Source organism: Gallus gallus, chromosome 21, assembly GCF_016699485.2.
Source record: "Gallus gallus isolate bGalGal1 chromosome 21, bGalGal1.mat.broiler.GRCg7b, whole genome shotgun sequence".
Taxonomy (NCBI): domain Eukaryota; kingdom Metazoa; phylum Chordata; class Aves; order Galliformes; family Phasianidae; genus Gallus; species Gallus gallus.
This window is the reverse complement of record NC_052552.1, coordinates 370,867-392,999: the sequence shown is the minus strand read 5'-3', so window position 1 is coordinate 392,999 and position 22,133 is coordinate 370,867. Positions and strand designations below refer to the sequence as shown.

The following is a 22,133-nucleotide window of genomic DNA, read 5'->3' as shown; positions in this document are numbered from 1 at the left end:
ATCAAAATAAGCCCCCCAAAGTGCCACCCATCTGCCCTCCTGCACGGCTGTGCAGAGCTGCCGGGTTCAGCCGCTGTTATGTCCCTGTTTGCAAAGGCTGAGCTGGGGCTGTTGTGCACAAAGGGGTGCTCAGGTTGGTTTCCCCTTTGATACCTATCAACTCAGTGTCATTTTGAGAGCTGTCAAAAAAAAAAAACCTTCTCCTGGCTCTGCTCCTTTGGCCAAGTCTCCATCATTGCTCTCCCCCTCCCCAGCCGCATCTTACTGCTGGGGGGGGGAAGGAAGATTGATGGCATTAGGATCCCTGTGCGGGGTGCTGGCATCGAGTCAGGGGATTTCAGAGCGGCGTGTTGGCTTTTCTCACTGAATTTTGATTAATGGAGCAGGCTGGAGCTGCTGCTGTCTCCCAGCTCCTTCAGCTGACAGGGGAGAGTGTAATCTGATGTTTAAATGGATTTGGAACGTGTCTGTGGCTTTAGCATCCGTGTCCTGAAGGAAAGACCATCTGCTAGGAGATAACCTGCTCTCAGAGGGCGCTTCCTTCGGATTTGTTTGAGAGGAGAGATGACACGCACTGAGGCTGAGGGTTTTCCCTGGCGCTTATGAACTTGGTGGCAAACAGGCAGCTCACCTTACAGTCTGCAGCCCAATGTTGTGGGTGCTACAGGTGTCCTTTCACACTTTCAACTGCGTTGTCCTAAAACATCTGCACTCCAGAGCTGTGCCACTTCTGCTGCATGGCCATGAGGTTTGGTGCTGTTGGTGTGTTGGGCAGTGCTCCCCTGGAGTATGTTGGCATTTTAAAGTAGTGGAAGGCAACAAAGCTTGCTGCTTCTACCTCTGTGTTTCTCAGGTGTGCAGCCTGCAGGTCATCGCCTGGCTTGAATTACTGTGTTCTACTTTTTCTGTGGTGTGTGTGAGAAGATAACATGGAGGCTGAGAGCAGAACTTGATTGGGCTCAGGTACCACAGTTAATTTAGGAGACCTGTGCCTTACCTTTGGAATGCAAAGAATGAAGCTGAAGCCTCATTTGTCTTTCCTGGGAGGTCTGATCCACAGCAGCAGATTCTGCTGCAAGCTCTGCGTTATTCCCTGTGGAAAAGGAGAGGCACCACAGCAGCAGTTCTGTGCAAGAAGCCGGGGCTGCCCCTCTCCTACCCACAGGCCTGGAGGCAGAGGAGCTGATCTGTTCCCTCTAACATGTATGGGGCACGCACAGTGTGTGTGTGAGCTGCTGGAGTGCTGGAAGCTGAATGAAGCCTTATGCCATAAAATGACTTGAGTATATTTTAATAATTTAGAGCCACAGGTCTTACTTGGTTTGTTCTCTAAAGATTGATTTAGCTTCTTATTAAGGGAATTGGGAATTCAGTGTGAAAATCTGAACAAAATCTAGACTTTTTTATATAAATATCCACTGGTGCAACTCATTGGGGAGAAGAATTTCAAAGCCTGACCAACCCCATCTTGCATTTTTGATTCCTTGCTCTCCTACTTCCATTCCCAAGGTGTTCTTGTTAAGGAAGAACACCTCAGCATTATTGTATTATTTTTAAATAAGCTGCAATCACTTTAAGGAGCTCAGGATGAAAAATCCACTAATACTTTGATTTTTTTCTCCAGTTTTCAGGAGTTTGATAATGCAAGACGTGAACTGCATATCAATGGAAGAGTAGGCAGTTCTAATTGCCCAGCTATCCCTCTCTGTCCAGAAAAAGCCCTTTGTTGTTCAATTATCTGTCAATTTTAGACAGGTATGAGACGAAGTGGAGCTCTTCCCTGCTCCGTAGGCTCCTTCACTTGACCGTTGCCTTCCAGCAAACATCCTTATGGCATTTTTGGCCAAAGCCTTCATCCTGCTTACAGCCTGCGGGGGGTTGGGGGGTTACGAAGCTGTGATTTCAACCCCTAAATGCTACATAATCTGTGAAGCTGAGCACATTCCTTCCCTGGGAGGTGGCTGCGGCTCCCAGGAGCTGCCCTGCAGTGCCCGGCGCTCACCCCGTGGGGTGGCACAAACCTGTGGGCTCTGTTTTCAGCGTGGAACCCATAACCCCCTCTCATCCAGCAGCTCAGAAATGTTCTTTCTTTGCTCCCAGAGATTTTGTGAATTTAGAGAGAGAATTGGGGAAAAAACGGCCCTCCTCTGTCCAGGCCATTAATTCAGCGTGCTCAGGACAGAATTAACCTTGGCAAGCCTTGTAGAGGAGAGAGTAATTCTAACCTTAAAAATCTGCTGATTAAAGCTGGTTTCAGGAATTCGATTTCACTTAATGTGTTGGCTGAGAGCCCAGCCAGCATTAACATAGCCACAGACACACAGACTTCGGCATGTTTTACCTCCCCCGTAAAAAAAAAAAAAAAAAAAAAGGAAAAGACACAGCTAATGAAACCCCTTTTGTCTGTTTTGAGCAATAAATCGTTTCCAAGACCCCTTTAACTAAAAGCATTAAGCATGCCACAGTAGCCCGCAGTGGAGGAGGCATGCGAGGAGCTGGGCAGTGCATGGGGCTCGGCACCTACCAGTGCAAGGAGGAAATCTCCTCTCCACTGCGCTGTGTGCAGTTGTCCCTTCTGGGATCTGTCACTTGTCTCACTTCAACTTTTCCTAAGGTTGATGTCCTTTAACTGCTGCCTCGGGCTCCGTGTCGGTGCATGCACGTGTTGGGAAGGCCCGGAGCTGCGCTGCTTGCCAGGTCCTTGCTGGGAAGCCGCTGGGACTCAATGACCCCACAGCTCCCGAACTGCTTTCCAGCACGGAGGCAGCTCTGAGTCAGCACAGCTGCACGGCGCAGACCTTCAGTAGAGCACCGGGCTGCAGCGCAGCCAAGGGTTCTGTCAGGGATTCTCTTAAGCAAAGTCTGCTTTTTTCCCGTGCTGAATGGTGGGATTAAGATGTTAAGCTTTTCTTTGAATTCTTCTTTCCCTCTTTTTTTTTCCTCCTTGTTTTTCTTTTTTTCTTGCTTGTGAAATATACCTTTGACATATTTTAAAACACTGTTAATCTTTGCCATCTATAATTTTAAAATAGCTCTGTGATAGAAGCCGGCAGACCTTAACACCCTTTGTATTCAAGCTGACCTCGCTGGTGATGATCTCCTTCCTGCCTTTACCCGCACACCTGAGGGCAGCACCCACTGCTATGCCATCCTATCAGGCACCCGGTGGTGTGGCGGAGGTTCAGGTTGGGTGTTGGGGGCAATTTCTTGTCTGACAGAGTGGTGATGCACAATGGGGTCGCTGTCCCTGGAGGTGCTCAAGGAAGGGCTCAGGGATGTGGGACTGTGGGCAAAATCCCCCTCAAATGGATTCATTTTTTCCTCCTTTAGTTGCAGAATGCTGGCATGCCTAAACCACGCACCTTTAAGGAAAACTAATCACCTTTGCAAAGGGGAATGTGAGCATGCGCACACCTGTCCCCATCCCCACATATTAAAAGCCAGCAGAGTCAGGAAATAATATTGCTTTCTTAGCAATAAACTTATTTTGTGAACAGGAATTGTACTGGGATCCTTTAAATTAATAACAGTTCAGTGTGGTTGGTTTGTAATGGGCACAGCTTCCACCTGACAGCGTTGTTTTAGGATTTTAATGCACTGGAAATCTGATTGTGCTACAGAAAGAATTCTTTACCCTTACTCCTTTTGGGTCCTTTTGGACAAGCAAAGTTCATTTAACATAAGGAATAAGAGAAAAGTGCAACATGTTCTCATTTTCCTGCATGAAGCAGTGGGCAGGGTTTACATGCCCTCCATTTTCAGTTCACTTGGCTGGGTGATAAGCCAAGAGGTGTTGGGTTGTTATATGAAAAGAAAAGAAGGGTGTTGAGGAGTTTGGATGCAGAGCAGTGCAGGCGGACCCTGTTTGTTCTGCCCTGCCCCGGGGTCGGCACTGGGTGGTTTTTCTGCCGGGGGGGGGGGATGTGGTCCAGGATGGGACTGCAGAGAGCTGGGAGAGCTCCACCATTGCTCTCAGGACTGGCACGAGGGCTGAGAAGGGCCTGGGGGTCAGCAGCTGAGGTTTCTGCCTGTGTATAAACCAGAGAAACGTGTAAAGTCTGTCCGTTGGGCCTTTCATCTGTAGCAGGGTTCAAAACGTATTCTCCTAAAACTTTGGCTTGATGTGAGCTGCCATTCTGTTCTACCAGCGGAGCTGAAGCCCTGGAATGACTGCAGCAAATACCGGCGTGACAGCAGATGCCGTTCTCTCCTTTCTGTCTCTGGGTGCTGCCTCATAAACCTGCTCATCGTGAGCCCGGAGAACGATTTCCTTCCCTAACCCTGTCTCTGCTTTCTCTGTTTCTGTCCTTAGTGCTTGTACGGCTGTTACGTCCATTCCTCCATCATCCCCACGTTTCACAGAAGGTGCTACTGGCTTCTTCAGGTAGGCTGATGCTGGATTCCTTCCTCCTGCTATTGTTCCAAGTGAAGCTGCATGGCTGGGCGTTGGATGGTTTGGGGATTTTCTTGTCTGCAGGTGATGTGGATTTCCTTAAGGCGGTATGTCTCTCCTTTCTCTAGATAAGTTTCTAGCAAATACCGAACTGCTGCCAGCTTATGTGTGCCCTAAACAGGGTCAGCTGCAATGAGACCTTTTCCAGGTTATTGGTTGTGTTTTTCTGTTTTGGAGCCGGCCATGCAGCAGGACTCGGGAAGCCAGCTGCTGCAGATGCGTGCAGAGTCGTGGGGAGAGAAAGCAGCACTGGGGACTGGTGTGAATTCTGTGTAAACCTGGTGGCACACGGCTCCCAATGGGCGGTGGAACGGTTGCTGTGGAGGGGTTCTGTTGAGTTACTGACTTTTGTCCTCGCTGCTGTGGGCACAGCAAAGCCCTTCCAGCCTTCTGAGCTCTGCAGCGTGCAGTGCCGGCCCTAGGATGTGGTGGTGTGTTCAGGTCGGTTGGCTGCACTCTGCCCGGTGTGCTGAGCACCCTGTGCCGATCCTTACTGTTGGTTGTAAGTGCTGAGCGTGCAGAAGCAAAATGGAAAATACTCCTGTGCTTTTCCCCTTGGTTTGCAATCACACCTCCACGTTAAAATAGAGCTGTTGCTGGCTGCTGCATGAAAGGACCCCCCACAGCACAGTGGTGGTGGTTGTGCTGCAGAGTCATCAAAGGGACTGTGCACACAGCATCACTGTCCTCTTATGTGCATCCCTTGCACTGCTGCAGTCGGAGTGGTGTATTACCTCCATGAAGGGAAGCAGTGCTGTGTGACTGCTGAAAGCAGCCATGTCGAATCCACCACCTCAAGGCCCTTTCTTGCAGCAGCAGCAGCTTTTCCCCACCACCTGCGGGTTCCTGACCTGCATCTGTGGTTGGATGGAGCAGGCAGTGAGATGGGGAGCCGTGCAAGGGCACGACTAAAGAAGCCATTAGAAGTTCACAGTTCAGTGCACTGAACTGAACGAAATCTCTAAACTTAGAGTCCAGTTTGCCTTGGGCAGCAGACAGCTGTTTGTTGTATTATTTAGCATCTGTCTGCTGGTGATGGATGATGTGACACGAGAATCCAGAGGATGTTCTAAATTCATCCCCAGCTGCACGGCGCGGTGCGGCACAGCGCTTCTCCCAGCTGTCCCTGCTGAAGGCCGTGGGTGGAGCAGCAGACAATTAGCACCCCTGTGCCTAATTACTTGCATTGCAGTATCAGAGGATCTTGCCTGTATCCTGAGGTCTGGCTCTTCCGTGTTCAACACTGAGGCCATCTTCTGTGCTCTGGTAATCGGTCGTGGTGGAGGTGGGTGGACTTGGAAGTGTGTTCCTTGTGAGCCTATTTGTGCAGGACGCTTTGTGGTGGATGCGGTGTGTTCTTATTTAGCAACAAGGACATGTTGTGCCTCCACTGTGCGAGGAACGTGAGTCTGTGATTCATGAGTGCGTCTTCCAGGCTAAGTGGACATCCTTCAGTCACGCTCTCAAGGTTATGCAGCCAGAGAGTGAAGCGCCAACAACAGATGATGTTTTTCTAAGGGCTGCACAGTGCTGCTGCTCAGCTCCGTGGTGGCCCTCCGCCTCCTGGAAGGGCTCAGCACACGGGCAGTGCTGTGGGGCACAGCCAGGCTCAGTCCTTCCAAACAGCACCAGATTTTCTGTCACTGGGAAAGAAAAATGTTTGTATCCATAATGACTAACGCAGAAAAAATGTGGATTCTCAGAGAGAGAGTCTATTTTCAAACACTGGCACAGCTGAATACCAAATGCAGAGTTCCCTTCTGTGTGTGGTAATTGGCACCCCAGGAATCTCAAATGGATGCAGTGCCAGGCTCATGGAGCGGCCGCTGTGTGCGATGGCTGCTGGGAGCAGCTCTGTGCCCGCCCACAGCTCTGCTCTCGTGCAGTACGGCTGTGGGGCAGTGGGGCAGCAGTGATGCCATCACTTGGCATGGGGTGTTATGACCCATCCTGTCCTTAGCAGAGCACTGCCAGCAGATCAGGGCATCCTCTGCTCAGCTCCCACTGCCTTGGGACAGCTCAAAGAGTTTGGCCTTTTAAAATGTGTATTGGAAATATTGAAATCTCTTAAGAAATTCTTCAGACTTTTGCTCAGTGATGGTTTTATTTGGGCACAATAGAAATGATGGGGATAAAGCATTGAAGCTCATGCATGGTGTGTGGCGCATGCAGGTGCTGTGGTGCTGAAGGAGAACAGTGGGCATCAAACACTCAGTGCCTGTTCTGACAGAGGATGTGGGGCTGGTGGGCACCCCAAGGACCAGCTCTGTGCCAGCATGTTCTACTTGAGAGAGGTGGATGTAGACCTACTTTAGGGCAACCGCATCCAGTGAAGCCCACCTTCAGCCTTTTAAATAGTGCAGATGTAAACATAGATGCTTCCACATGTGTGTACTCTTAGGATCTGTTCAAATCAAGGGCTATTTTTGCTTTACTTCTCCTCCTTCAGGTTTTACTTGCTTCTCGTAGGGTCCTTGCCTTCACTAAAATTGAGTTCCATCTGGCAGAGCTCATCACAAGCTGTCTTCAGTGAGCTCCTTCCCCTCCATAAGAACAAAGCTGTCCCTCCGTCCTTAGAGGAAGGACAGAGCACTGAAGGAGCAGCACCTGTGAGCCCTCCCTTTGGGGTGAGAAATGCCTTTCATGACAAATCTATAGTATGTAAAATTGAACTTGCAACTCAGATGGGGCTGTACCCTTTTTTTTTATCAGGTTCTGTACCCTTCAGAACCGAGATGTGCTTTGACACCAACAGGTTGAGTAGAGTGGGGCTGTGCAGAAATGCAGCAGTAACCTTCTTCCCATCTTCCAGCAAAGGGGGAAGGAGAAGATTACAAATGAACTGGTATCGAGGAGGCTGGAAACGGGTTAGCAGGAGTGCTTTATCTTTTGTAATGTTTTTATAAATTATTTATTAACACACTTGCTGCATTTTCCTTAGAAATTGGATAGAAAAGCAAAACGTATGGCCAGCAGATTATATTCCAGAAGAAGAATGGCAGTGATTAAAAAACAATTTCCAACTATTTCGAACGTATAACTTTATTTTAGACGAGTACTCTGCTATTTTTGTATTGCTCTCCACCATTTTAAAGAAAATCCGGGATTCATTCTTGAGATATACGAGAAGACTGACAGTAATGCAAGCAAAGGAAAAAGCAGTCGGAGTGCTTTAGCTGTTGCTTAAATAATCTGTTGTCATTTATAGAAGAGATGCATTTCCCAAACTGCTCTGGGACGTGCTTTGATTGCTAATCAGGAGGAGTTATTATAGGGGCGACATAACAAAGTCCAAAACATGGCCGACTGCTGCAGGAATGGAAAGCAGGTTTTATGCTTTTGGCTCTTTGTGGAAATGATGCACCATTTGCACTTTACATCTGACTTGGGGGGATTGAAAGCGGCAGATCCGTCACTTTATGGTTGCTGTATTCCTGCCATGTGCTATTGGTGCAGTAATGCAGGGGGAGAGCAGCACGCCCGTGCCAGCTGTGTTACCAGGCAGTGCTTTGTGCATCCTTTGGGCAGCACAGCACCAGCGTGGCACTGCCCATATGCAAACTGCCTGCTCTCTGCCTGCTCCCAGCAGCTCCTTCAAGCAGTGCCTGCATTACCGGGGTTGTATTTTACCCCTGTGGTTACATAAACAACAGAAACCAGCATTTCAGGGATGCCTGGGATCCCTGCTGGGGTGTTATAGAGCCATAGGATGGCTTAGGTTGGAGGGGACCTTAAAGCCCATCAGACCTGTGGGGTTACCACCAGGAGATCCTCACTGCGGGGATCACAACCACGCGACAGCACAGCTCAGCAGGAAATTAAATCAAACCACCAACTTCAAGTCACTGATTAACATTCTCTGTATACTGGGGATTAGGCTTTTGGTGACACTTAAATTGAATTCTAATACTATTTTGGAATGCATAATGGGCTGAATTTACTTCACCTCAGGTTTGAGTTAATGGCTTATTAAATTACACACCTTGCAGTAGCAGAGCTGTTTGCTGGTATAGGACACTCACAGAAGGGATGTGGCAATGTGCTGATCGTATTCCCTGGTCAATTATGAGGTCTGCAGGTGCCCAGGGATGTGTTACACTGTCAACTGAAGTTCCACCCTCACTGCAAAGGCATCATGAGGGTGAGCTTTGAAGTTCCCTAGTGAAGCAAACTCCGATTTGAGTTTAGAGATTTAAAGCATGTTTTTGGGTGGGTATGGGGCAGCTCTTGGCAACCATTGTCCAGACTGAGGTCTCACTCTTACACAGGATGCTTTTGTTCCCCTAATGTGTGGTGCTGGGCCCTGCTGCGGGTCCCCTTCCTTTGCATTCTGTCTGTTCAGGCACTCTCCTCCAAGTGTTCCAGCTAAACCCGCCTGCCTGCAGTCTTGATGCTGTTCTTCTGCCTGCGTGAGCTCCCTCTGGTTACCCAGGCTGCTTTCATTCCCCAAATGGTCTTTTGTTTCTGAAGGAGTATCTGTCTATCCCTCTTCTGATCAGCGACTGCCTTCAGCCACCTGCCCCAGGCACTGACCCTCAGAAGGCTCCTGCTCACACAGGCACGGCTCCAGCACGGCACCGGGATGGCTCTGGTGCAGTGTCCGGGACTCACCAGGGGCGTGCAGCCCTCTGCGTCCATCGTTATTGCTCATCTCTTCCTGCCCTCTGTCACACGTCAGGTGCTCAGTAATCACATTGTTCACCTTTGTTTCTCCTCGTAGCCTCCATCTGTGTCTTCTTTAGGGATTTTGCTGTTCTTAAGGCACGTCACCAGTGTCTGTAGTGCTGAATGTCACCGCATGCATAAACCTACACATTCCAGTACGGAGGTGCACGTAAGGCCCTTGGTGAATTGTGAAGGCATTATGGTACCCACATTTGGTATTTAATACACTGGAGAATTACTACCTTCCTGAAATGCGTCAGTCAGGTTTTGCTCGGCTCATGCTTTTTTTTAGAGAGGGGGGGAAAAAAAAGAGAAACACAAACAAAATTATAAAAACCCACCAGCACCACCCGGGGATGGCAAACTGAGGAGTTGCATCTGTCCTGCTAGGGATTTGCCTTGTGTATGTCATGTGAAAACTGGAAGGAAAAGGAACTCGGGTGGAAAATAAATCCCCTTTTCAGCCGACACGAAAGAGAATGGAGCCACTACATCAGCTTTGATGTGAATGGGTTGAGTAAGGTACAGAAATCAGCTCTGAACTCTTTCTGCAGTGCTTGGCACTTGCACAAATAGCTTGAGCCTGAAAAGCTGTTATTCTTTCAATTTTATTGAACATTAAATCCATCACAAAAATATGCAGAAAGAAGAATGAATGCAACGCCTTTCAAGGTCACTTATGTGGATTGTTTCTTTAGAGGTAATGTAGCTGCATTGGGCTTTCTTTAATAGAGCAGCATCACTGTGAGAAGCCATACATTTCATGGCACGAGCTCCAGGTTGTACAGCAGTGTTCCTCTCTTTGTAGAGGAATGCAATGGAGATGCAGACCTGTTACCTGTGCAGTGAGGCACTCTGATTAACTGTAATTATAATTATTACAGGATCTCGTGTCCTAACTGCCATTCGTTGACCTTTTCTTCAGCATAATTTTCTTCTTGGCAGCCCACGCGCTGCACATCCCAGGGAGCCCAGGATGTGTGGGACAGCACAGCAGCTGAGGCCCCCTTGAGTCCTGAAAGGCACTTTGTTTCAATCCCTTTTAATGTTTGCACACTGCTGATAAATCTGGGTATGTTGGAGAAAAACAGCACCTTTCTTCCTGAGTTCACCTCGTGTGGGAGAGGACAAGAAGAACATTTGGTTGATGCTGGGAAGCTGTTAGAAGCAGCATCTAGAACAGCTTTTCTGTGCGTAACGTCACTCTGGAGAAGAGTCTTTCCAAGCTCGGAGGGACCCATCGTTGTGCTCGTGCTGAAGGATGCACCGCCATCCCCAGGACCTGACCATGCCTCCCCTGGGTTTGTGGAATGGCGAATCATGAAGTCTGCAGTCCGACGTGTGACCCGTGTGGTGACCCTGAGCTTGAGGAAGGAAGCAGCAGTGAGCTTCACAGTGCCTTCCTGGATCTGCACAGGTTACGGTGAGCTCAGGGCAAGAGCAGTGGTGCTGTTCCTCCAGTGTGCAGCTGCTCCATACACCAGGTGGGCTGAAGCACCATCTTTAGGCATGGCGATGAATGGCCCATCGCCTGCTGTGACCTTCAGCAGTGCTTTTGTCTCAGTGCTGCCTCTGCCTCCTATGCAGCCAGAGCTGCGCAAGGCTCCATTTCCAGCTCGTGTTGCAGGGAAAGGGAATGGGTTTGCTTAACAAGTGCTTTTGCTTTTTCTTGAGAAGGGTATTTGCAGTGAAAACTGTATGTGAAATTTATGCCCCTCTCGGATGATTTTGACTGGTTTTAGTGCACAAATTCTCAGTAGAAAATGTATTCAATAAAAATGTGACGTGGAACTATAGCTCAGCAGAATCTTTTTTAAGGAATCCAACTCTGGAATATTTATTTTGTATCTGGTTTTAGTTTTAGTGCCTATTCCTTCTGCAGATGCCCTCGTTAGCCTGCTAACAGCTTATGAAGAGCGAAGTCATCAGTGCCTCTTGCCCCAATCTCTGCACTGCAGTTCTTCAGCCCTGCCAGGGAGGTTTGGAGGAAGCACAGCTGCGTGGTGCTGCTGAAGGCTTTGCTCGTTGGCTTTTTAAGCAAGCGAGTCACTGCTTGTTGTTAATGAGGAGAGCAGAGGGCTTACGGCTCACTGGTGTAAGGTGGGTAGGCCTGCGGTACATTGCCATGCTGGTGGGCGGTGATGGAGCTGACAGGAACATGGGGAGCTTGATTTAATGCGAGTCTACCATGATGCAGTTTTAGCAAGGAGAGTGCAATAAATTGGGATTTATTTTCCTTTGATGCCAAGCATGCAAAAGGAGACTACTTAAGGGAAGTACAAAAGGGATCTGGGACGGCCGCGATGGAAGCTTCAGTCTGAACCTGACAGCTGTGAGCCGCTGATGTGTTATTCCTTGCTGTGGAATAACCTGTCTTCAGCGTGAGGAAGTGGAAGAGCCCCAGCATTTGGGATGAGCCAACTCAGAGGCGGTGGGAAGAAGCAATATTTCCAGCTTTGTGCCAGAAGTTTCCCATTTGTTTTCATGCTCAGAAGCAAGCACCGCTTTGTTAACCCACAAGCAACGGCTGTGGCAGCACAGTGGGAATTCCACCTTCAGGCCCCAAAGGAAGGAGCAGAGGACGGCCATCCTTCTGCAATGGGATTTGGGGCAGAACTGCTGTGGTGCTGGGAGAGCAGGGAAAGGCATCCGGGGGGAGCGATGACTGAAAGGCATGGGGTGAGCAGCCTCCAAACGTCACCCTGAGGGCTGCAGTCCATGTTCAGCATTTCAGGGTCACAGCAAAGGTGCCGAAGGAGCTCCTGGCCCAGCAGACTGCAGGGAAGCAGATTCTGAGCGGTGAGACGAGCGCTGCCTCTCTGAGTTATTGTTTTTCCAATATGTTTTTACACGGAGCTGGAGGCTCAGAGCACTGAAAGCTTTTTCGTCATGTTTAGTGATAAACTTTTGTCTCCTGTGAGTAAACAATCTGCTTTCTGAGCCACTTTTTTCAATTTAAGCGGGAGTACATTGAAGCCCTCTTGCAAAAACATCTATTATGTCACAGCAAAACCGGAGGTTTGGGGTTGTGTTTCACTGTGCTTTTTTTCCCCCTCTATTTCTAACGCTCTTATATCAAATTCTCACTCCAGAAATACTGCCCCGAGGCAGCTGGAATGGCACACGGCCTCATGAAATACGCCCGTGTCCAGTGAGGTGCCATGTTTTTGGTCTGTGACAGCCCGGGATTCAGTGCCTGGCCTAAATATTGTGGCATCCTGTTTGATGTTCGGATTGCTGGATGGACGAGCTGCCGTAGCTCATGGGCGCCGGGACCATTTTTCCTTATAGTTTACTCTTTTTGCAGATTACTGTCTGTAAGTTTCAAAAATGGAACAGGATCCCTCGGTGCTTTATAAATTAGGGTCATATTACTGCGGCACCCAATAGTGCTGCTATATTTTAGAGGGTGTCAGAGTTTCTATTATAAACCTCATTTTTCAGAGGTTTATGGCTTGGCCATAAAGATTTGCTGTATGCTGGGACTCAGAATGCAGGAGCTGCATCTCAGCTACATCGAGGGCTGCTTTGCATGCCTTCATCTTACATGGAGGTCCACGCAGTGATATTGAGAGTCAATCTTTGGCTGTGCTGTCTTTTGATTTCAAAGTGAATCACTTGAAAGATAGGGAACGCCCCATTCTTGGCCACCTCCACTACTTCAATTCTGCCCATTCTGTGTGCTGAGGGATGGCCTTGAGCTAACACATCTGCTCATGGCTTCTGCTAACTCGGAACCACCAGTGCCACAGAAGCAGAATGAAGTCTAAATGCCATTCTTGCTCACAGAGGGGTGCCTGGCCTACACCGTAACCACTGTCCATAAGGATTTCTACTCTATGCAAAACAGCCTGAAAACACAAACAGCACAGACTGTACCACCAGCACTACCTGCATGCCTAAGGGTCTTTTAATATGTATCACCTGGAGGATTTCTTATATGCCTGAGATGCCACCAACTTCCTTTTGGCACCTTGCACGGCACTCACGGCTGCTGTCAGAGAACTTGCTGCTTTTCAGCAAATAAGCAAACAGAGGTGAATTGAGAATACCTTTGCACAGTGCTGCAAGCACTTACGTTAAAAGAAAACAAAAAGTGGCTGTTTGTGTCCCTGTGCTATATGCAGCCGTCACAAGGCTGAATAAGTCTTCATGCCCATAATTCAAATGTTTTCATCAACCCAGGAGGTGTTGTACCTACAGTCAAATGGTGAAGGAGGAACGTCAGTTTTGCAGGTTGGGCTTCAGCTCAGTGCATCTCTGGTGTTTCGTGGGGTGCTTGCTCCCAGCAGGAGACCCAGCAGCACAGTGGTGCACCAGAAGGACAGGGCTCCTCCCAGGAGCTTTCCTTCCATGCAGGCTTCAGCTTCAGTGTCAAGCAGGTCTGCCTCTAAACTTCGGCTTTGCTGTCCGTAACACATTTAACCCTAATGCTGTTGTCCTGCGTTACTTCTGACTGTCAGATTTCCTTTCAGGGGCTGTGGCAGCAGAAATGCATTGAGAACTGCTTTGGTTTTAGACGTCTCGTTGAGTTACCACAGGAGCAGGTTTGTGCCACCTCTTTCCTAGGAGCTCCTCAGTACTTCTCTGAATTCAAATCCGAGTGCTCCGTGCTGTTCCACGCATGGTGTGTAATGGCAGCACCCTTCTGGCTGTGCAGTGACAGAGCTGTTCTGCTGCAGCCAACCCTTCGTCTAGCTCCCTTCATTGTGCACGGAGCTCAAACTGTTTCCTGAGCACACCTGCACTGCCTCGTTAACTAATAGCATGTTTTACGTTTCTTTCTAATAAATTCCTTTCATTATGGAGCTTGTTCCCACAGCAGGAAAAATTGAAGTTCTTTGCGAGAATATTATAATTAAGACATAGCACAACAGGAGAGAATGCATCTTACTTTGAACGTGTCTCCCTCTAAACTGTGTCGTTAAAGGGGAAATCTGTGTGCAAACACTTTCTGGTAGCGTGCGTTCGGTGCGTTCTTCTGACAGCTTCCTGTCTGAGGCGATGGCCTCACGTTGTGCACCTTAGCATAGAATCGTTGAGGTTGGGAAAGACCTCCAAGATCCCCAGCCCAACCCACCGTGCCCACTGACCACGTCCCCAAGTGCCACGTGTCTGCATTGCCCCCCTCCAGGGTTGGGGTCTCCACCACCTCCCCAGGCAGCTGTGCCACTGCATCCGTGTTTCATGGGGTGGAGGGTTGCAAAACAGTCTCCCTAAACCATCAGTTCCCAAATGTTTTGTCTCACTGGACCAATAACAGCTCTCAGATGTGCTCCTGGCCAAGCAGGGTTGCTGCAGCGAGGCGGGTTTTGTTCATTGGGTTCCACAGGTTGTTTGGAGGTCTGCAAGCCACGGTTGTCTCTGGGAACCGATCCCAGCTGGCACAGAGGCTGCGATGACGGCGTCAGAGGTCTGGCAGATGGAGCTGCGGGTCTGAAGGTGAGAACTGCATTCAGGGATTTGGTATTTGGTGCTCTCGGATATTTCTGAACTCTTAGAAGCACTGAGGTGTTTGGGGTAGGTTTGTTAGTATAAAATAGCAAGAGTGGGAACAAGAGCTGAAATACGTTATTCTTTTAGGTGTGTTTTGGGTGTTTTTCTGTAGTTTAAGAATAAATATGCCTTGTGTGTACAAAGCTGTTGGTAACAGGGAGGCTAGTTTTGATGAACTTATGGGGTTTGAGGCAAGATGAAAGCAATGCTATGCAAGTAAGAGCACCCAGCAAAGAGGAGTTAATTGTCATGGCAGAAGTTGGAAATGGGTTTTGTTTTCTTTGACAAAAAGTGATGTTTATGAAATCAGACAAAGCCCGCCCAGGAGGAGCCATTCTGCCCCTGTGTGCTCCTGTCTGTGACCTCAGGAATGCTCATTTATGGATTATACAGCAATAAGATTGAAGTGCTTCATTAGCTAGCAGCGTTGCATGTTATCTGGCGAAGATCCTAATGGAGTAAATCAGGAGGGAAGCATCTGTTGCTTTCTGTCTCTGTTATGTCCCTGGTCTGGAGGTAGTTCTGGCCTTTTGTGACCTTTTTATACATCCCTTCATCCTTAAACATGTTTTGTCCATTAATTTGAAAGCGTGTCAAAACCTTTGTACTGAAATCCTTCTGAGCTCACCTCTACCATCCAGGAGAGATTTGCTCCTGCCTTCTTTCCTTCGTTCTGGACATTCTTGGAGATGGAGTTGAAGGGAACAAGGGCTGCTAAGGGGCAGTAACATCTGAGCCATGGAGGGGAAGATGAGTGTGTGTGCACATGCAGAGTTTGGCCCTTTTCCCTTTTCTGTAATGAATTTATTGTAAAATAGCAGTGCTGCATGTCCGGTGGTGGCCATGGGCACTTGGAGCAGTGTTCGAGGCTTAAAGCCTTGCTGAAATTGATAACCCAAGTGACAAATGTGTTCACAGTTAATTATTTATTAGATGCACGATTAGTGTGAGATTATCACAACGTTTTAACGTGATTAATTTTTACACTCTGCTAGGAATAAGCCTGTGATTGCAGCACACTGGTTTGAACTCTGCACTGGAGATGCTGTTGTTGTTTTGGGTTGTGTTGGGTTGGGAACCTTTTGTGTTCCACTTCATCTTGAACTTCTGTATAATCATAAGCTTACAGAATTCTGTTTAGGGCGTTCTGGATTTGATGATCTTGAAGGTGTTCTCCAACCTAATTCATGTCTAAAAGAATACTCAGCTGCTTTCTGCTGCAGGCTTCATGCCATGTTCTGAAGTGTACAGTGTCTGCTTGTTACATCTTTTTATAAGCTTTCACAAACAAGACAAAACTGCAGTGAAACTGCTGGGATTTTGTGTTTGTTCTGAAGGGGATGGAAAGAAAGGCTTTGGTGAAATCTCAGAGTCTTCCCATTCTAGGGCCTGGAAGGAGGAGTATTCTTCAGTTTCCTGCAAACAATGGATGAAAGTAGTTGGTATTATAACACAGCTTATCCCTAGGCACTGTATTCTAAACAAACACCGTCTGCATCTTCTGATGAGATGAGACTTTCACTTGACTGTGGTTTCCTTAATTGCATCTTCTTTCCAGTCCTTGCTGGGAAACATGCCTTGTAAATTCTGTATTGTGATTGATTTATATGGAGAATGCAGTATTGAGTTTCACAGCTTCTTTTCCCTTGTAAATATATTCATTCCTCGAAGGACCGTATATTTTGGCATTTAGACCTTCTACACCAATAAGAGTTCAGGTTTCTCTAGCAAATATGAAAACAAATAAGCCTGGGAATGCAGCGTTTCTTACAAAGCGTTTCTTTGTGCCATACTGCACCGCTGATCAGTGCTGAGATGCTTCCAGGCAGGCGCGTTGCTGGTTGTACATACTCCATCTCCATCCATTTTCCATCAGAATAACATAGGAGATCTCAAATCAGGAACCTGGACACGACTTTCGTTCGGTCAGCAGAGCAATCTTAGAAAAGAATGCGCGGAGGTCAGCGATGGATAATTAGCCCACTTCCTCTTATTGCAGGACTTTCCTCTCCGGCTGGCTGGCAGCGTGTTGTGCTGAAGCAGGAGATGCAGAGCCGTGCTGTGTTATAACATCTGAGCACGGGGTGTTTTTTTTGGAAGGAATTGTCCAAGTATTCCTATCAGTGCAAAGCCAGCAGCAGTGCACAATGTTCACACCCCAAGAGCCGCTGTTAAGCAAGGGCTGCTGGCAGGAAAACCTTCCCTGCCTCACACATGGGCTCTGTTTCTTACTCAGCACCACGTGTCCTCCCCAACTCTCGCAGATGCCGTATGAGAACCGTTCTGAAAGTCCTGATGAATCATTCTGGCACTGGGTGGTGAAGGCAGCAAACTGAGTTACACGTGACCACGGCGATAAAGATAGAATGGTGAAGGGACAGGTGCTAAAACAGGAACGTTCCTGGAGATGCCCTTAGCAGAAAAATAAGATTGCTGCAGAATTATGTGAAAATGTAGGAATAGAAGAATTTGAGGATATAAGCCCCCTGAAGTGAGAGTATGTGCTTTTCTAAGCATGTGGCTTTCTTTGTAAGCATGGCAAGTGCTGCTGCCAAAGAGCAGTGGTTATAGACACGTCCCTTCTGATGAGGACTCCTCAAGCAACAGGAATTTCCTTGTATGGATATTTAATTGGTGTGGGGAGAGACCCAGGGAGGTAAGCAGGAAGGGGCACTACCAACAGTTCAGTGAATGGAAAGGAAAGAAAAAAAGAAGGAAAAGAATCAGCTTTGATTGTGAAACAAGTAATTATTTCTGCAGGGCGTTTTATCCTAAGAGAACGTAGCTGTTCGGTTTCTGGAGATCAGTTTTAACTTCTGCTTTCAGTAGCAGATTGCAGGGTGCAAGTGAGCTGAGCCTCTGCATACCAGGCCTAGTTGTCTTCATTAAAGCAACGATAAACTTAAAAAGAGCAAATCCAAATGTATTCGATTCTGTTCATTAAGAGACTGGCAGGTTTCTGGCTTTGTTGTCTTTTAATACACCAAGAACAGATGCAGGTTGACAAGTGGCATCAGCCAGGGGACACAGCTTTATAAGGTTGTGTTGAAGTTGGGCTTGGAAATAGCCAGCTGAAATCTAATTTGTAGCCAAGTGGAATAAATTGGAGCTGATAGTTATTCAATTAATGGCATGGGCAGCAAGGTGAGGTCTCCTCTCAAAACAGCAGAATAAGGTTTCTTGACAGAGAGGTTTGGGAAAACAGGGCATGGCACCAGGTTTTCAATCAAATTCCACCATTAATCATCTCAGTAGCAGGAGGGAGATGTGATTATTATAGAGAGGCTCAGCAAAATGGCTTGATTGAGCACTTCCCAAAAGTGTGATGGAATCTAAAACCAAAGCAGCAGAAGTGCCCCAGAGCCCACCAGAAGCAGAAGGTTTCCTTCCAGCGTACACAGATACCCTCTGTCCTGCAGGACGTGGCACCTGAGGCGTGCAGTCCTCTTTGCAAGGGCTGCTGAGTGAAGAGATGGCATCGCTGGGACAGAGGCCAGCCTGCAGTTTGCTATTACAGTCACTGGACCTCTTGCAAACTGCCGTGGTGCAGAGTTTCAGATCTTCAGATCATTTGCATAGTGATGAAGCTGCCATCTTTGTCTCCACCACAGCAAGCCAAGAATTGTAGAAAGGCTTCCTTTTTTTTTTTTTTCTTATCAAAAGGAAAATGTCTTCCTATGCAAATAGCCTCAGTAATAATATTATCAGTGTTGCCTCAGGCTTGCACAAGCTGACTGGAAGAGAAGCTGAGTTTATGGTTTTCAGCAAAATGGTTTTAAGCTTTATCAGTTCAGTGTATAAGTAGGAAAGGAAGAATTATTTTACCTGGGATAATGGGATTCTTTGGTTGCATTTAAGGGCAAGCCAAGCAAGTAATTTAACTATAAAGTTCATGTCTGCGACTGAAAGCCAAGTGAGTCCTCTCTGTACTGCTGTTCTGGGGGCACTGGGGACATGGACCACTGAAGCAGCAGCACTGCTGTGCCCCGAGCCAGGCTGCAGCTGCACACTTCCACTGCAGGCTGCCAGAGCCAAGAGCAACACTTTGTGTTGCTTCACCAGCAGTAAGCAGCAGTGCTGGACGTTCCCAGTTAAGGTCAGCAACGCCTGTTCTGGTTTTGGCACTGAGTCTCCCCACTGTGAATAACTGCAATCACAACACAAATGTGTGCGGATTACCTTGGATGCTGAGGTCAGCAGAAATGAACCACGCAGATGAAGTCTGAACTGTGAAACGTTTCCTCAAGTTGTAACAAGAGTATGGCCAACATCTGTGGTCTTTCATTAGAAAAGAAATCACGTAAGCAAGATTTCGCTCGGTGACACTGGTTTGGTGACTGCGAAATCATTAATGATTTGATAATGGAGCTTTCTCATTATAAACTTCTGCAGAAAGGGAGAATGAATTTTTCTGTGCAGTCAGAAGTTCTCCGAGCAGTTCTTTCCCTTCCTGCATAATCGGATCCTCGCATACATGCATCAGCCCCTTCTCGCTGGGGAATACATCAGCCCAAGTAGCACTTCTAATTAAACTTGTGCTACAGAGGAGAAGTGCAAAAATAATGCAGAGTAACAGTGGAGGGCCTGGAGGAATTTGTAGGAGTACTAAACGAGGCAGGAGGTAATTTGTCATATGGCGTTCAGATTGGGGCTCCAAAGGCGAGTTTGCTAGTGGCAAATCTCTTCCTTTGACATAGGGTGATTTCCATAAGCAGGAATGCCAGGAACAGCGTTGGATTTTCTAAGTGCAGGAACGCCCAGAGCTGCCTCTTGATGTACAACACTTCGTCATCTCCTTGGAAAGCAGAAGGCAACCAGGACGAAAAGTAATTCTTTTGCTGTCATCGCACCGTCTGGTCCCTTTGGAACCTATTACCATGTACACGCTTCCCGTGCTCCGTGTTTTTATGGAGCAGTAATGGTACCGAAGCTGATGTGACTATAAACTGGGGATGAGTAAAGAGAGCTGCTGCTGTTTCCTCATCACATCGCAGTCTGTCGCCCCTTGACTACGGGAGAGGATCAGGAAGGTGGAGATGGACTCTTGGTGGAAGGAGGCAATGGGCACAAGTTGAAAAGGAGAGAATTCCTCTAAAACATAAGAAAGGAACTGACTGTGTGGGCGATCCAACAGTGGGACAGGTTGGCCAGAGCAGTTGTGGGGCCTCAGTTCATGGAAATTCCCAAAACCCCTTAGAAGGGAAGGATGGGGAGAGCCGGGAGCAGAACAAAGCTGGCTGTTCCTGCGTTCTCCCTGCCTGCTCTCCTGTGTGCGTACATATGGGTACGTACAGCACAGCCAGCATGCGTGTCTTATCCTCAAGCAGTTTGTCCTCGTTTTAGGATGCCTCAAAATATGTATAATTTCATTGTGAAGAAAGCAACTTACATAAATAGAGAAAATGAGAAAATGTTCAAGCGGTCTTATCTAAAACGGATATCGAATTTACAAGGCAGACAAGATTTGTGCTCTCAACAGTGCTTGATCTTACCAAGTTGAATAGTGGTAATGATGAATATTTCTCTTTGGCAGTGTGATATTGACGGGGGGATTTACTTGCCACGGTTGTGTTCTCTGAAAGCTCGGGAGAGCTCCAGGTGTTCTCTCTTTCATATTGCATTGATAGCCTGATGGTTTCTTGCTGACAAAACTTCCACAGTTCTTAATATCAGCCTGTCTGCATTCATCAGCTGCAAAGCTTTTCCCTCCCGTCATACACTGGAATAGCATTAGACAGAAAATGGGGAAAGCGTAGGAAGCCAATATGATCATTTTTTAATCTAACCCCCATGTGCTCGGGAGTTCATTGTGCTGTGATGGCTGGAAATTGTGATGCAAAATGGAGAAGTGCTGGGTGTCATTTTAGTGAAGTGTGTAGAAATATTTTTCAATATTCTGTCTGTGTCCAGCTGCAGTACTTTTAGGGAAGGAAAAAAAAAAAAAAGCAGCCAATGCACCGCTGCTGTGCAGGTCCAGATAGGGATTATGCTTTAGGAACGTGGAGTGGCATTTGGAAGGCGCTACAGAGTCCATCCAGTAATCCATGTTCATGCCCTGCTCCACCATCCCTTCAGAGTTATTGGCTCCAAGGCAACTGTTGCTGCTCTGATCCATTGTCCTGCCACTTACCAAGCAAATCTTGTGCAATACTGCAGCAGCTCAAACTGGGCAGTCCAGCAGCTGCTCACAATGTCTCTGAAAATGGCTGCCAGTCCATTGCAGTCCCAATCTGCGGAGGTTCGGGTTGGTATAACGTACCCACCACGGTCCTTTCACTGTTAAAGGTGGAAAAGTGTTGTGGCTTTAGAGAAGAGCTTATAGCAGAGAGGATGGAGCAGAGATTTGATCACAGCCTGTTAATAGCACTTGCATTCGGGCAGTTGTCACAGACAAAAGCTGAAGTAGATAATGGCACCTCTAAGCTGAAGTCAGCAGAATTACCACTTGGAGTTGTGTTCACAGTTTGAATGGATAAGCACCAGATAGGAACAAACAGAGAGCAATGCATCTTGCTGTCTGTCGGTTTCATTTGGAGGCTTCTGGACATGAATGCCCTTTTAGGGAGGCTCAGATACTGTTTTTAGAACAAAGTAAGGCCTTCTGTATTTACATGTATTAAAGCAGTCCCATTCAACTGATACTGCTATAAAATTGATAAGAGGAGGGAAGCAGTGATGGTGGCAGAAGGGCATAAGCCATCTATGGAAGCACCATGGATTGCTCTGAGCAGAGCACTGCCTGCAGCTCCACTCAGACGCAGTGTTTGTTAAACACAGAAAAGAAACCAGGAGGAAAGGGGAGCCCTGGGGGTTCCAGCACACCTCCTCCCCAGGCTGTGCCGTCCCGTCCCAGTGACCATTCACATATGCTGGGCTCTGAGCAGGGCAGCACTGTGAGCACGGAGGCACTGAGGTTAGAGGTGGTTTTTGTACCGTGCAGAGGAGTTTCCTTTGCAGGAACAGTTGGACAGAACAGAATCGCCTTCAGCTCTGAGTATCTGCTGGTGTCCATCGCTGCGCCTTGCGTCTGGAAGCGTTTTGAAGTTGAGCTGCCGATGAAAAAGAAAGCTTCATAAAAACAACGCCAACAAAAGTAAATGAAATCCTTTTATCTGATTCCCAGCCGGCCCCCTGGGGTCTGTGCAACACGGGGCACGGGGACTGCAAGGTCGTGTGCGAGCAGGGAGCTGAAAAGGGTGCTTTATATCTGCATGAGCAGTTAAGTGGAGCACGCCGCAGAATGTCTACGGCAGGATTTGGGCTTTACAGTGGATTAAAAAGATTTTAAAATCCATCTGCAAAATATCTTGAACTTCGGTGGTGTTGCGTGCTCAAAATAACATCTGGCTTTTAATGTTTGATGCCCCGGGAGCCTCGGGGAGAATCAGAGGGCTCCGAAATGGCGCGAGGAGAGAGGGCGGCTCTTGGCATTAACGGGCACTTGTAGGGCTGTGCAATGGGAGCGCCTGCGCTGTGCCAGCAGGGGCAGCCCATGGGGCAGCACAGCCCACGGGAAGTC

General features: G+C 47.9%; 1 protein-coding gene across 14 annotated transcripts in view; it reads left to right on the top strand.

Annotated features, from left to right (window-relative positions):
- Nucleotides 1–22,133, top strand: part of CAMTA1 (calmodulin binding transcription activator 1) — a 224,029-nt gene that overhangs the window by 134,760 nt on the left and 67,136 nt on the right. For 12 of the 14 annotated variants that reach the window (XM_040651223.2, XM_040651221.2, XM_040651220.2 and 9 more), the window contains one exon: nt 4,313–4,384. The exons of the other annotated variants lie outside the window; for them this stretch is intronic. In XM_040651223.2, coding sequence (XP_040507157.1) covers nt 4,313–4,384 — 72 coding nt within the window. The remainder of the gene's footprint in view (nt 1–4,312; nt 4,385–22,133) is intronic. 14 annotated transcript variants of the gene reach the window in all.